Source organism: Corylus avellana, chromosome 10 (genome assembly GCF_965113065.1).
Source record: "Corylus avellana chromosome 10, dhCorAvel1.hap1.2, whole genome shotgun sequence".
In the NCBI taxonomy this organism is placed as follows: domain Eukaryota; kingdom Viridiplantae; phylum Streptophyta; class Magnoliopsida; order Fagales; family Betulaceae; genus Corylus; species Corylus avellana.
This window is the reverse complement of record NC_142499.1, coordinates 22,043,048-22,059,347: the sequence shown is the minus strand read 5'-3', so window position 1 is coordinate 22,059,347 and position 16,300 is coordinate 22,043,048. Positions and strand designations below refer to the sequence as shown.

Below are 16,300 nucleotides of genomic sequence, written 5' to 3'. Positions count from 1 at the left end.
TGCTAATTGATATTGGTCTAAAACCTTACCTTTTTTTTTTTTTTTTTTTTGGGTGATTACGTGGCACGAAAATGTACTTGAATCGGCTCAGTTGGTGAAACGTACATGCTTCTTAGACAAAAAACGGTAGGATAGAAGGTCTTTCTTTTTCATTAATGCGTCTTAAACATGCAATAGGGTAGGAGAAGATCTTCCATTTAATAATATCTCTCAGATTGTCATTTCACAACACCATTGAAGGACATCTTTGTAACACCCACTTCATTATGTGTAACCCAAGTCAAAGGAAACGACGGCATCCCGTTGGCCTTCTAGGCCCCTCCACGTTATTGCCGCCCTTCACCCCTAGTGATCTTAAACCATTTGTAACCGGTAAGTGTATGTATGCCAAAATAAATTAATAATATTGTTGTTATTATGTTGTCTGAATAATATAAAAATTTGAACAGTTTTAGGGAAGAGAATTGTGAAATTTATCTTTTCTAGATAGTTAGATCTCACATCTTACACTACCCAAATAAATGAATCTTACATATTTTCTTGAGTCTTAAATTTTTATGGTGTTCAGACAGTCTCATTTAAAAAAGGGTATATGCAAGGAAAATGTGGCCTTGAGAAGTGAGAACACCAATTGTAAATATAGAGGTGTGTGACAGAGGACTTGGGATAAGTGGGTCGTTGAAATATGTCAATCGTTAATGGGTATTGTTCTTTATGTACTGATCACTTTGTAATTGTATGATTCGTATATACACTTTGTAATTGACATGGCTGTTACAAATGGGTCAAACCAATCAGGATCGACAGTAAGGAAAGCTCTGAGAAAATACCAAAGTCGTGATAGACATAAGAACCCAATGAAGCCGGAAGGGGATGACATCTCAGCCTTGAAACCCTCAATAAGACATCCTGCCTATCTCCTTATCAAACTAACTAGACTTATATCCAGTAACTCTGATTAATCAATCCTTGTACCCTCAATAAAAGTACACCTCTTTCAGCATCTTGAAACTATTTTTTTTCTTTTTTGTGACCAAGGCACTGGTAAAAGGTTGTTTGATGGGCTTGAAAATTAGGATAAGCGTCGGTGTCACATCTCATGATAATGATGGCACTCAACATCCAAACCAGAAGGCAGAAATTTTGGGACGCAGAACTTGATCACAGCTCAGTCAGTTTCTTGCTTCATCTTGGACCATACCATTTTCCATGGTCCACTTTTCGAGCTCAACCTGAGGGAATATTATCAAAAGAGTCAAGGCTTGGAAGAAAAGAGCAGTCTGATAAGAACAGGTGGATATGACTAAACCAATTTGCATGGTATTAGCATAATACATTAAGCAGTATGAACCTAATTATCGTTAGTGAATCTCATCAGTTATTCACCCCTCCTCCCATTAAAAAGAAGAAAGAATAAGAAAAAGGTAATCGTCAAACTAAACTGACGCCATGTGCCAGTTGATATTTGATTTCACCGTCAATTATAAAGACGCAATGATTTCACACACCCTATATAACCATACATAATAAGAAATTAGTTTACCTCCAAATTCCAGCTCCTACGCGCAAGACCATGAAGAGATACAACCCCATCCAAACTCCAGCAAGACCAAATACTGGAGCAGCAGCAAGTAGGAAGATTGAAGAGATCAATCCAACGAGCACCTTTTCATCACAAGAAGGGAGCTAAGAAAGGAGAACAAATCAAATTAAGTGAATATGATTATAACAGGAATCAGAGGCGCACCATAGAGTAGGCAGCATATCCAAAGTCTGAAACCCCATAGTAGAGCCCATCAACAACAAATGCTAAAGCATTCATTGGCTGTGATCCAGCTACAAACTGCATAAGAATGACAATGTTGGATATGCTTAATAGAATCATTGTCACAAGAAATTTATAGATGAAATCATAAATATCATCGTATTATCCAGGGTATAGCCATTTTAGGTCCTATTTACAGGTATCTATCAAACTCCAGCAGCGATTCTTACCAAAATTTTGGGGGATAAACCTTGCCCAGTCGCCCCCTTTTTGCATTTGTTGATTCTAAATAACATATATATATATATACTGGGAACCCTTTGGGGGGTTGTTTTAAAAAGTTACCCCTACCACATTTACAATGGGTTTAAACCCTTTAGGTCCAATATCTACCATACCAAGACCTGAAAGGACTACATCAAAGGGGGGTTGAGGTAAGTAGTATAAGAATGGCTCGGTCATCAATAGGCCTCTCCTTATTCATTCTGTAAGGCGGGGCTGCGGATCAACAATTCACCAAATGGGTACCCTTAGTCCCCATAGCATAAAACATCAAAAGAGCACAGCCAATAGATCACTCTCGGCATCTACCCAAAAGGAAAACAACTGCTGAACTAGTAAAACTTTCAGACTTGTAGTTTCTTACCAGAATACCAGACCAGGCAATGTTCAGAACTTCCAAGTCCGTGCTGAACAAGCTAGAAAATGCCCCAAACCCAAGAAATAAAATAACAGCCAATGCAATTCCAGTTGCTAAGCCAATCTGGTTAAATGTAGAAGGAAAATAACATGGAAATATTGGGTCAGTTCTTATGTCTGTTGCTTTGGGGGAAAAAAAATGAAACCAGTTCAGAATGGCACTGGCACAGAGAGGGTAGGGAATTAGTATAACCTGGAGAACTCTGTGAACCACCTGACGTGCTTGTTCATAATTTCCTTGGGAGTAACCCCTGGCAAGAAGAGCCTGTGAAGAATAATCAATGTAATGACAACAGAAACAATGAAGATTCAAGTAAAGCATCTCATTCAGATGCAACTTATGTTTGTGTGAGAGAGAGAGAGAGAGAGAGCAGCCGCAGCAGCACAAAAAATCCACCTTGCTGTTATACATAAGTCTTCTGTTTGAGCCAATTGGAATGCTAAATGACCCTAGCGTAGAGGTTGCATCAAACTAAAAATTGCCAATAATTTATTCTCATATATGTTTGATTTGTTATTGTCTACTGAGCTACTGGATGTAAGGCATGTGAGCGAAGAGTAAGGTCAAGACATCAAACAGCTTCTGTCTCTCGAATTTTGTCTTTATCCCGAAGCTTCCCAGTACTGACCAGCCCCCAATTTGATCTTCAGCAAACACAACTAATTTTTCCACATATTTCCCAACAACTACCTCCTACATAGCATGAAGTTATGTTTTCAAAAATAAATCAGTTAAGATTGGTGTGAACACACTTCCATGTATCTTGTCCAACAGAATTTCCTGAGTCAAATTTAGGATTCGGATATTTGATAGTCTAGTATTACTAAAACATTATTATTTTTTTGGTTGATTGTAAATACGTCCCTAAATAAGGCAATAAACCCAGGTAGCTAATAGCTACATCCCAAAAGCCATCTCTAATGGCTGGGATAAGATACTAATCATCTGGGGAAATTATGCATGTCCCCAAAAACTATTATACAGTCCCGGAGCTGCCAAGCTTGCAGTATTTATTTTTTGGTCAATCAATGTCAACAACTTGATTACATTCGCAACACATTAATGCGTAAACATGCAAAGTATACCTGACCAGAAAGTGCTAAAGCATCAGTCAGCAAGGACACTGCCAACCAAACTTGTACACAGATCTGATGACCTGCCATAGGAATAGGACCCTCTCTAGCTGCCATGGACGTTGCCAGTGTCATGGTTACAAGAACAGCCAGGGTCCTCCCAATAAGAAGCCCACCTGCAAAATACAGCAACCAGAATTTTTTCACAGATTGATCATTTTCTGTTTTCTCTAAGCAGCTTGTCTGTCAGGCCAGCAAGGCAACAATCATGAAGAGCATCACAATAAAAACAATGTTTAAAGTAAAATATCTAATCCTTGATCTAAGCTGAGAGCATTAGTTGACCTAAGATTATTTAATGTGGCATATAAGAGTTCCAAACCCAAAAATACGTTTCATCAAATTGACTGAATTCATCTATTATGCTTATCTAAATGCATCAATAGAAATTACAGTTAAAAATATGGATTCAGTAACACAGTGTTCATGCATGTCTGTATCTCCATAATTCTGAATATCCCTTTTCCCCCTTGAGCTTAACTCAAAAAAGATACAAATAAATTTTCTGATCCAGCCAATAAAATATCTAGCATAAACACAAAGCATGCCATATATAAGATGGATAATATTTATTTTTTTCCAACTAGTTGGCTTCTCTCATCATGTACGGTCACTTGGTGTGGTATCTATTAATTAGGAAACTTTTCTTAGCATAAGGTAGCCAACTGGGTTTGATTTGATGCTTAACTGATAAGCCACGAGTTCCACAGAAATACATAAACACATGCCAATGTCCAGATACACATTGGACCTGCTACCCATAATCTATGCATACAACAATGATACTGTTGAGAGAAGAATATCACAAGTCAATCATAAATTCAACAAAAGCACCACAAGGAAATTGCCTATATCAATTATTCATCCAGATAGTTTCAGAAGAATAACACTCTTCTTTAGATTTTCACCGAAAGGAGTCCAAGCATTGGAAGAGCAAAAGTACAGCAGACACCCATAAAACTAGTTGGCAATAAACGTACCAGATTTTAGATAGCTGGAAACTCTTCTCCCATCAATGTTTGGAGAAATAAGCAATATTTTTTTATTCAATTTCCAGAGAAGAATAAAAGCAATTAAATACCTGGTGAAAAATGGACATGAAAGAATCTGTCAGGAGAGGAAAGGTGACAACAATATGTAACTCAAAGGAACATCAAACAATTATAAAGTTTACCACATTACTGACGTACTCAGAAATCACAGTAGCAATTGCAGCACCACCAATGCCAAGACCAAAAAGAAAAATCAATATTACATCCAATATCGCATTGAGCAAGTTTCCAGCACCTGATATTCAAGAGTCACATGTCATACATACAACTAGCAGTCTCATCCTGATGAAAGAAAATCTCCTATAATATTTAAGATGACCAGATTCATCCCACAAAGTATAAATTGTCTGCTGCAACTTCCAAAAATACTAGAAGTTTTGAAATCCATAAACTCTTCAAGGATTAATCATTTAAAAGAGAGGCTGCTCAAAGCTTATTATTATAAATGCAAAAAGAATAAAAGTCTGAATGTATGAGTTCACTTAAACTTATAGTTGCAAGTCACAACATTGTTCATTCATGCATTTATATACACACACCCAACAGTAGGGAGGGAGAGAGAGAGAGAGAGAGAAAGAAAGACAGAGAAGAGACATGTTGCAACTTGCCAATGGCATAAAGAGGTGTCTTTGTGTCCATAAATCCACGAAAAGTGCCTTGTGCAGCAAGTGCAATTACAATTGGTGGAGCACCAAAGGCCCTCAGGGTAAGAAAATGCTCAGCTGGCACTCGCATTGGTGAGTCCTACAACATATCAAACCTCATTAGACACTTTCCAAACAATATCTTTAATCTTATAACAAACTCCAAATAAGACAAAATTGTATCACATCCAAAATAAATTTACAAATATGGAAGGCACATATTTACATTGCAATAGATTAAAGGCTCGAATGAACCCTTGTAGACATCATGATTATAAAAGTTTCATGTGTATAGTTCTTTATAAATTCACTACTATAGTTTCTCAAGGAATTAGTGACTAATGCTAAGCATCACTCTTTTTCTTGCATTAGAAACTTAATCATCATCTTCCACAACATTATTGTACTTCTAATGTGTGTGTGCGTGCTCGAGTGATCATGGACATGCTTAGCTAGGTCAATGGGCATAGAGTAATGTAAAAGACTTACCGCATTTATGACTTCCACAAGAAGTTATGATAATTTCCAACATAATTGATGACCATTCAGAACTTCCACTCAAAAATTGTGATTATTATTGGACCTAGATCTCATAACAAACAGGTCCATTGGTTCACAATTTACTGATTGACCAATCAACTCTTTGTAAAACTAGATCTCTGCACCTATTGTTGCATTTCCAAGCATAGGAATATCTAAATTAACCATCATTAATTTTTTTAATTAAAAATTAAAATCTTTTCCTCTAGATATTCAAAAATTTTCCTTAAAAAAATCAATACTATTCATCATGTCAAGAAGAGACAAGTGCCTCACGAATTTCGTTATACAAATAAAGACATCAACGTAGATCAGTTAAATTTTAAGAATGATGATAGAATATAAGAGAAACATTAGGTAACAAACAAAACGTTGATTATTGAATTTCATAATTTAGTTAAGTCTACGTACAACAGGTATACCCATAACATTCATTAAGAAACCAGAGCCGAAAGAGAGCGCAACAGCTTCAGCAATGCCAACACCAGCAGCAAGTGCTAAAGAAGTTGATACTGAGGGAAGGAGTTTCTTGCCATCGTGCTCGCCCATGCCATCTTAAGGACAATCACAAAATGAAAACCCCGTAAGATAATTGAAGAGAAAAATACAAAACAAAATCCTGGAAATTCACAAAAAAAAATCATAATATGCTAGATTACATGCAACAATTACCATTGTCAATATGAGTGGAATCTTCAGCGGCTTGACTAACCAATGCCTGCTCTTCAGCAACATAGGACGTTGTGATGTTGAGCAATGGAACATTAAACAACTTTGACACCAAATTGAAAACTGAAACAGATACCCCAACAGCCGCCAACTCAACCGATCCTACACGAGAAAATCAGTAACACAAAAATAAATTGTAGTCATCAGATGCGCAAAAAAAAAACAAAAAAAAAAAAACGGTCATCATCTACAGTATGGATGGGAAGTATGACACCGATATGTCTCATAAGAACGACTGCCCAAATCACAGCCAGAAACATCCCAATACTTGAAATTAGTATCAACAAGTCCGAAGACTGAAGCAGTCCCAACACTCCACTCAGACAATTAATCAAACATTTCCAAATCAACTAGCCAGGAAAAAAAAAAACATTACAAATTCCACATCCACAATCGGAACCGAAACATCAGTACCTAAATGGCCAACAAAGGCTGTGTCAACCAACGACGCAATCGGGTCAGCGGCCAAAGCCAATGCAGCAGGCAATGCAATTGTCAATATCTCCAGCCCCAGTTCATCAAACTTGAGCCCATCTCTGCAAATTTCCCAAAACTACAACCTCAAAATGAAAAAAAAAAAAAACAAAAAACAAAAAAAAAAAACAAAAACAAAAAATCCAATGCTCATGCTCCAGTTCAAAATTGGGCGTACCTTAGACGGTGAGCAAGAGAAGAAAACGAATGTGAAAGAGACGAAGTGGGTGGCGGGTCTGGGTCGACCGGAGCACGAGAACGTGCAGACTTTGGCTCTCGGGGCGGACTTTCACTCTCCAGAGACGAGCTAGCGTGCTTCCGAGGTGACGATTTGGGCACGGTTCTAAGACGAGCCGAGCAATTAGGGCTTCTGATGAGCGCTTCGAATTTGTACGATGAACAATTGGCCTTGGGTGAGTGTATGCAGAGCAGGTGGCGGTGGAGGCAGAGACCACTCGCCATTCTCAAAGAGATAGGGAGGGAGTTGAAGAGACGCAGCCAACCATATATTTTATTATTTGTTACTTTTATCTACCAACGAACTTAACGGACAAATTGCTCTAATAAATATCTAAGAGGATTACCGGTTCGGAATTTTAAAAAATCGTACAGAGAATTTTTGTGTAACAGGATCCTCTCCATTTTAAAATTCCTCCATTTCCTCCATTTAGTGCATTTTGAAGGGTATTGCATTTAATGCATTACCATTATTAAAACTTTTGGACAACATTACCCTTCAAAATGCACTAAATGGAGGAAATGGAGGGATTTTGAAATGGAGAGGATCCTTTTCCAATTTTTGTAATCTTAATTGAAGTTTTTTAACTAATAATTTATTATTTATTGATACTTTTATAGATAAGATCACAATTAAAATAATTATTAATTAGTAACATAAATATACTAGTATTTAGACTTTTAGTACCATTTTATTCGATTTATTCTTATTTGCCTATTGCAATTATCTAAATTCTTTTTAGGATTTATTTTATCTACATTCTTTCAATATATAAATACTAAATATATTTATACATGTTCCAATACTTTTTTAATTACTATAAACAACTGAAAAAGTGGTATTGAAAAGTGTAAAAATTTTGTTTTAATTTGTGATATAAAGGTTTGAAAATATTTTTTTCGTGATATAAAGGTAAAAAATTTTTTTTTTTTTTTTTTTTTTTTTTTTTTAATTTGTTTCAAATACACAAGCAGGGATCGTAGTATCTTCAGAATTTATACAATCCAAACTCCTCACCGCTTGTGCAGAAAAATTTCTTGTATAGTGGCTTTTATGGGATGATCGAACATTATATATGGTTTGCAACTTGAAATTATAGTGTAAGAATATGATTTCTCTTAATTCTACACGAAAGGAATTGTAATAATTAATGCAGCACTCTTTTCATCTCTCAACTTTTTTTCTATAACGATTCTCAAGATCACACTTGAGGACTTAAAAGAAACACAAAAATGTCAAAGTGTCTGAAAAGAGAGGTGTTGCTATACGGTCGTGGCAGAAAACATGAGTTTTTTGCCTTCCATTCAAATGCTGCCACTCATGACGAAAAACATCATCTTTATCAAGAAGCATACAACTCATGATGAAATACAAAAACAGAATACATACCACACATATATACCACTCATTGAGATACAAAAGTGGCATCCCGGCCAATGAACTTGGTATTGTGAACGTTTTATCTAAACCACTAGAACTACACATTTGATGAGCGTAGAGTAATATTACAAATCTTACACTAAAAGTCGACTACTAATATATAATTGTAATTAACCAAGGCAAGTGTGACACCATGAGTTAATTAGTTTGGCTTCCACATCCCGTCAGTCTCTCATAAGTCACCTGAAATCTACTATCAAAAAGGTATTTTAATAATATATATAGATTGATAATTACAAACTCACTTAAGACAACATTCACATCCAATAGCACATATATTTTTTTAATTAGTTTTTTTTTTTTAAAAAAAAAGTTTAAATTTTTTTAATTTAACTTAATATTGAAACAAAAAAGAAAAGAGTCAAACCTGACTGCATTGCTCCTCGTATGACGTATCTATCACTAATGCCTTTGTCCTTAATTTCTGTGTACTCGCCGTCCTTGATTCTTGTGTGCTCGCCTTTGGCGATTTTCTATTCTAATATATAGATGGGGGAACATCTTGAAAAACATGTCATCAACATGTTTGTAGTAACATATCCTCCACCTCTTCCAAAACATAAGAGGCCCGATAACAATCCCAACGCCAAAAACAAATCCCAATTCAACACTTAAGAAGTTCCAGTCAATTGCATTCCTAGAATGCAATTGAGTTTCTTCAAATGTTGGAGGTGACAATCCAGACTCTTCATGTGGGCAATTTTCTTTCAAAGGAATGCCACATAATCCTATGTTCCCTTCGTAGGAAGTTTCCAAGAATGTAGCAAATTGCTTGACTTGTGGAATCTTTCCCACCAATTGATTGAACGAAAGGTTAAGGACTGATAGGAAAATAAGACCATTTGCAAGTTGGATAGGAATCTCACCAGAAAGCTTGTTGCTTGACAAGTCTAGCGACTCAAGATTAGTCAATTTTCCTAAAGATTGTGGGATTTGGCCTGTGAAAGCATTACAAGACAAGTTGAGGATATGTAGCAATTTGAGTTCTCCTATTTCTCCAGGAATAGACCCATCAAAATTGTTGCACGAGAAATCAAGGGAGGTGAAGATATTTAAGATCTTCACAAGCTTTGCCTCTAGGCCTTTCATGGTAACAGTTACCACATATTGATAAGAAAAGTCTGGCCGCCTAGGAAAATAAATAAAACTTGAAACATAGCTAAATTGTAATTCATTGTCCTGAGATTCAACCTCATTTTTTTCATATGTTATTGCCTTCCAATCGGAAAGGTATTTTATTGGAAGCTTACCAGTGAAATTGTTTGCAGCTATGTCTACAATTTGAAGCATCGGCCAAGAGGCATTAGGCCCTCGACAAACAATGGGCCCGTAAAATTTGTTTGATCGCAGAATAAGGATGTGCAACGCAGATATGTTCTTCAAGTAACATGGGAAGGCATCCTCAATGTGGTTGTTCCCAAGGTCTAAAACTTCCAAATGTGTGCATTGGGCCAATAATTTTGGCAGCTTTCCTTCTAGCTGGTTTCCATTGAGATTTAAAGTTTGTAAGTCACACTTGCTTGGAAACACATTAGGAATTGTGCCGATGAGGTTATTTCTGCATAGATTCAGCACCCCTAAACCTTGTTTCGACATCAATGGAAAGTACCTTTGAAGCATCATTGAAACAAAACTCTGGGGCTCCTCACTCATCTTAAATAAGCATTGAGGAATTGTGCCACTCAAGAAATTATCAGACAAATCTAGGACAATAAGACGTGTAGTGTTGCATATTGATTTAGGAATACTCCCATTGAACTTATTATTTGAAAGAGAGAAGAAATAAGTGTAAGTAAGGAAGTTGCCAATATTATCTGGTATGACAGAGCTGATGTTATTCCCTGAGAAATCCAAGTATTGAGCATGCTCTGGGAAAACTGAGAGTTGCCCTTGGAGCTGGTTGGAATGAAGGTCTAGAGAGCTCAAAGAAGACATGTTGAGTAAAGGAAAATCTAGGGTTTCTAGATAGTTATAAGAAAGATTCAAAGAGTCAAGATAAGGAAGTTTCCAGATCCAATTGGGTATCTCTCCGTGAATCTTGTTGTTTGAAAGGTCTATACTTGATAATGTGGATTGATTTATCAAGGAGTGAGGATATGTTTTCAATTTGTTAGAAGTCAAACCTAAGCTGTTGTGGGATAGATCGAGATTTGAAAGATTTCTCATAGTCATAATCATATTAAGCTGCAAGGAGCCGCTAAAGTTGTTCCAAGAGAGTGAGAGACTCCTAAGACTTTGGATCTCAAAGAGAGACATGGGTATTGGCCCTTCCAAGTGGTTGTAGCTCAAATCAAGAGTTTCCAATAGACAAGAAGAAACGTTCGGCAATTCATTGAGTGGACCAGAAAATTGGTTGTTTTGAAGTCCTAGACTTCTAAGACTTTGGAGTTCAAAGATGGACATGGGTATTGGCCCTCCCAAGTTGTTGTAGCTCAAATCAAGGTAGCTCAATAGGTGAGAAGAAATAGTTGGAAATTCATGGAGTCGACCAGAAAATTGGTTATTGTCAAGTTGTAGTACTTGCAATGATGGAAGGGAAAACAAAGAAATTGGAATACTCCCTTCCAATGAATTGTACCTCAAGTCAAGAACCTTCAGATTCAAAAGTTCTTCCCACCGAGTTGAAGTAATCTGACCTGATAAATTATTATTGGAAAGGTCTATTGTGGTCAAATTCTTTCCCATGCTGAATGATGGAATTGATCCGACAAAATTGTTGGATGACATGTCCAAATAAAGCAATTGTGTGAGGCTTGACATTGACTTTGGGATTGATCCAATGAAATTGCAATCATGAAGATCGATTACGGACAACATTTTCAGGTTACCAATAGAATTTGGCAATGTTCCTGAAAAGTTTGTGTCACGAAGCACCAGCATTCGAAGTGATCCGTTCGAAGAAAATTCTGGCAACGAACCCTGAAGATGAGAGTTACGTGATAAGTCAAGCGTTTCCAGTGTTGGAATCTGGAAGATCCTTTCTGGAAAAGTTCCTTTAAACCCAGAAAGAGAGTAAATAAAGGGCTGCCCATTTTTGTAAAATGCAAAAGATGCCGTAAAGACACTATTTGAAAGGTTCAAATAACTCAAGTTGGTGAGCTTGTCAAATTGGGATGGAATCTCGGAAGAAAAGTTGTTAGAAGCCAAACTCAGGTGCTGGAGATATTGAAGACCAAAGAGGCTGCTTGAATGGTCAAGTCCACCAGAGATGGATTCATTGGTCAGGTCGAGACCGATAACACGTCCCTCGTTGCAGCTTACACCTTCCCATGAACAGCAATCGACACTTCGATTCCAGTGAACCAGTTTTGTGGATGAAGCACCGTCAAATACGAGGCTATTTTTCAATTGGAGCAACAAGGATTGTTGATCGCCAAGGCATTGGCCAGACACGGCAGAGATATAGAAGCCGATGCAAAGTAAGCATATCATGGGCATCAAGAAAAGCCATGAAAAGAGCCGGATTCTCATTGGAGGCTGCAATAATATATAAGAGACACCCACACAAAATATAATGAGTTGAAGAAGAGTTAATGAAATTAGTTACAGATGGGCTCAAGAGAGTAAGAGCAAAGAGTACATTACATTTTGGGGGTGTAGCAGATGCATGTGGTGGCTGACAGATGGAAAAGCACTCAGATATGGAAACTGGTCAAAGCGTAGAAAAGGAGGTAGCGAAGGCTTAATTTGGTTCAACTGGAAGGAAGGAAGAATAATGAGAGTTGATCTCCGAGTGTATGAAGTGTACATAAACTCATGGGAATATTGCTTAATTATTTATTATATGGCGGAGGGGGAGAAAAGTAATCCCTCAAATCTCAATCAGCAATTGCCTTAACACCAGGTTGGAAACTCAACACGCGCTTTGGTTGAACATCTTTACAATAAATGCTTTTGAGTCTTCCCCGATGATCATCACTCAAATCAGCAAGCCGGGCCCCCACACGAGTTTTGAAACTCAACATATATGCAGACTTAATTGGAAGACTTTGAAAATCAAGCAACCATTATCGTCTACTACGTAATTTGCACAGAAGCTTTCTATATATCCAAAACGCGTCTATAGTCTTGCATGTCTGAATATATATATATATATATATATATATATATATATAACGAATTATTGAGCTTTTGGAGGCCTAATTACGTGGGGGTGTGCTTTCAGATGTCAGTCACGATATATTAATGGGTACGTACGTTGATATAACTATATATTAACAAAAATAAAAATAAGTAGGAATATAATTTCTTTCATTTGTTTGATTGATGACAGCACATAAATGATAAATCACCAATTCACTTGTTTTTTTTAAATAATGATTATTGAAAACAGGAATAAAAAAATAAAATCAATAACATTAATCATCATGTCAAGAAGAGATAAAGATTTTAAACAATTTTATTGTTTAAATTACTAATAATTCGAGTAATAAGGTAAAAGAGTCTTTATGAGACTCACCTATTTAACTGGACAATTTAAAATTTATTTGGCTAAATGAATTTCATATCAACTCTCTCATAATTATTACCCAAATTGTTAATAATTTAGAAAAAAAATTACTAAAAATCTCAATCTGTCAAGGAATTCTCCATTTCAGATGACAAAGAGGAGCCTATTCCAGAAACATCGGCCTCAACAATTTAATTACACAAACATCGAGATAGATCAATTAATTTGTAGCAATGATTAATTCGAAAATATAGGAGAAAATTGTTGGTAATAAATAATGCACTGCTCATTAAATTCATGTTATAGTTAAGAAACCAGAGCCGACAGAGTAGTACTGCAACAGCTTCACAATTTTACATGCATTTGTTTTAAGAAAGAGACAGTTTTCCTCTACACTTGTTGGTTGGAAGAAATGTCTATGATTCAAAATACCCTAACACGAGGGAAGCCCACGAGGCTTTAGCGTTGGGTTTACGTTTTGGTTGGAAAATGACAGTACGTTGTTTGCGCGTGTTGGCCAACTGGTTTGATGAGAGTCTATGTCTATATATCTGGGTGTTGTCGATTCAGCCAATGTGAGAAGGGCATGAATGCATGATGATGAGGTGTACGTGGTGGTGACAAGGTATTCGGGATGTTTTTTCACCAAAAATATTTTACATGAGCGTGTGCAATAATGCTGATGCTTCATTCCTGATATATAGTCGCATATATATATATATATATATATATATAAATTATTTGAAAAATAATTTTTCCAAATAGCCATTTTTCTAAACGTACTTTCAAACATGTTACTTTGGCTGTGAAATTACAAGGTCAAACACAATATATATACGTTTAGAAAAATAGCTATTTAAAAAAAATATTTTTTTCACCTTTTCAAACTCCAAATAAGAAGTGCATTTTTTAAAAATGCACAATTTTAAAGGCATACCGTAATTTACCAAAACGTTAAACTATGGTTTTCAAAATCTATTTTTCAAATTGCTGATTTTAAAAAAAGAAAAAGAAAGAAGAAAGGGCACATTTTGAAGTTGGCGTGTAGTTTGCTATAGTTGCCAACACTATTTACTGGAACTCTGGTTTAGAAGGTCAGATCATCCTAGCTTACTTTCTAGACTGATCATGAGCTTCATTGGCATCTGTTAATACAAAATTGATGGAAAAACTTTTAGATAAACTCAGCCAGAAGATGATTAGCATAGACTATAGAGTAATATATATTACAAATTTTAGGCTCTGTTTGTTTCAGCGTAATATGATTTTCAGAAATTGTTTTTCGTATTTTCGAGTATTTGGTGCTATGAAAAATAATAGTCAACGAAAAATATTTTTGATTTAACTAAAAAAACCTCTTTAATTTTTAGAAAATGGTTTCTATTTTTAAAATATTTTCCATTTTAAAAAGCGCCAAGTCGTGATTTTTCATAGATTTGTTCTCAGCTTATTCTACATGTTAAATTGGGTTGTTTAATTTGGTCTATTAATAGTGTTAGCATTGAATTTTAATATCCTAATTGCAATAATTAATCGATGCTCTCCAATGGAGAGGATCCATTTCATACTCCAGTTCCGAGTGGTTGCGTAATTTCCACAAGCACAATAATAATGGTTGCTTTGCTTGACTCTATAAGTCTTCCATACATCCTCTAGTTGGACTGGAAAGATTAGGCTTTGCTTGACTGTTAAAGTCTTCCTACTTGGTAAATGTCACGCTGGCATGAGGCTTGAGCGTTGGGTTTACAGTTTTCTTGACTTCTCAAAAAGCAAAATATACTTGTAGCAGCGTTCTTTCAGCAACCACAATAATCGATTTGCTTGATTTTAACGTTACATTTGGTTATGATATAATAAGAGCATCTTTAAAATTTACTATTAAATTTGGAGAACAAAATTCTTTCTCTACTTCATTTTTTTATGTTTTTATATGTTTTATGTGGGGTCCAATTAATAAAATTGTTGGTTGTGTTGTGTTTTCAGAAAATATATATATATATATATATATATATATATATATATATATATATAATTATATGCTTATTTTGAGAAAACACAAGTAGGTAGTATATATATATAGGCCTTGTTTAGTAAACAACAAGCCCATTACAATGCACTGTTCATAATTGTAGAGGAAAAAAATGAGTGTAATAATTAGTATAAAAAAGTGAAAAAATTGTATTGAAAAGTAGAAAATTTTTGTTTTATAATAATTTTTTTATTTAAATAATAATAAAAAATAAATGATATGATATAAAAAGTAAGAATATTTTGATGTTAATTTTTTTAAAAAATGAGATGAATAGTATAGTGGTGTTTAGTGTCGTTTGCCAAACACCACCATTTTAGATGATATTTCTTATATAGGGGAGGGAGAAAGCAGTAATTAACCCAATCAGCAATAGCCAACAATAATCGGTTTGCTTTATCTTAACGTGACTGACTTTGTCAAAAAGCAATATAGACAGTATAAAAAGGTAATAGCATGCATGAGATTATGAGAAGGTAATAGTGATGGAAAGTGCCAATAATGTATCTTCAAAGGGTACCCACCCCCACCCGTCTTTCTTCCATTTACATTTCCTTTTACACAATTTTCAAAAGTAGTCGACACAAATACAATAATGGTTTTTTGCTTTTATCACCAATTGGTTAACGTGTCTATGATATATAGCTTTTTGAAAATTAAGCAAATCGTAAACCCAACGCTGAGGCCTTGTGGCCCATGGGTTTTCTTTTCCTAACAGTGTAAGTGTTAAATCAAAGTCGTTTTGGTCTCTTAAGCAAGACAAAGTAATAGTCCAAGTAAATTGTCAATGGAGGAAAATAGTTGTTTGTGAAAACAAGAATTATTAGACATGCCTTCAAAGTCCGGTATGAATGGAATGCTCAAATCTTAAAAATACTTTTCATTGTTACAAATGCCATTTTTTTTTCTTTCTTTTTTTTTCTTTTTTTTTTTTTTGCTCTTTTCTAAATATTTTATGAATATTTTAGTGTTTTTAAAAATAAAAAAAAATAAACAAAAAAAAACAAAAGAGACCATAAATTACGAGATACGTAGAGAAGGATATATAATTTCTCTTGTTTTTTCGTTGGCCTTCTCAAAATGCCACCAACACGTTTTGGTTTGAA

The 16,300-nt window shown here is 35.4% G+C and overlaps 1 protein-coding gene and 1 pseudogene across 2 annotated transcripts; both read right to left on the bottom strand.

The window, feature by feature from the left end:
• Positions 1 to 684: 684 nt before the first annotated feature.
• Positions 685 to 7,524, bottom strand: LOC132161803 (MATE efflux family protein). 2 transcript variants are annotated; one of them, XM_059571997.2, is made up of 13 exons: positions 7,216 to 7,524; positions 6,978 to 7,099; positions 6,507 to 6,665; positions 6,246 to 6,388; positions 5,259 to 5,394; positions 4,789 to 4,885; positions 4,579 to 4,679; positions 3,551 to 3,714; positions 2,658 to 2,729; positions 2,412 to 2,528; positions 1,748 to 1,843; positions 1,544 to 1,665; positions 685 to 1,232 (listed from the first exon to the last, which is right to left on the bottom strand). In XM_059571997.2, the coding sequence occupies exons 1-13, from the start codon at positions 7,497 to 7,499 to the stop codon at positions 1,169 to 1,171; spliced, it is 1,677 nt and encodes a 558-aa protein (XP_059427980.1). In that variant the 5' UTR covers positions 7,500 to 7,524; the 3' UTR covers positions 685 to 1,168. The 2 variants fall into 2 exon arrangements, with proteins under 2 accessions (XP_059427980.1, XP_059427981.2); XM_059571998.2 differs by lacking the exons at positions 685 to 1,232; positions 1,544 to 1,665; positions 1,748 to 1,843; positions 2,412 to 2,528 and having other exon boundaries at positions 2,689 to 3,158.
• Positions 7,525 to 9,117: 1,593 nt separating this feature from the next.
• On the bottom strand, positions 9,118 to 12,488 carry LOC148583518 (receptor-like protein 54; annotated as a pseudogene).
• Positions 12,489 to 16,300: the final 3,812 nt, after the last annotated feature.

Excerpts from the sequence above, each read along its gene's own strand:
- LOC132161803 (XM_059571997.2), bottom strand. The coding sequence starts at position 7,499 with ATGGCGAGTGGTCTCTGCCTCCACCGCCACCTGCTCTGCATACACTCA. Across the intron at positions 3,715-4,578 it reads TTCCAGCTATCTAAAATCTG|GTGGGCTTCTTATTGGGAGG; the intron begins GTACGTTTATTG and ends TGTATTTTGCAG. Across the intron at positions 2,730-3,550 it reads CTTTAGCACTTTCTGGTCAG|GCTCTTCTTGCCAGGGGTTA; the intron begins GTATACTTTGCA and ends TATTCTTCACAG.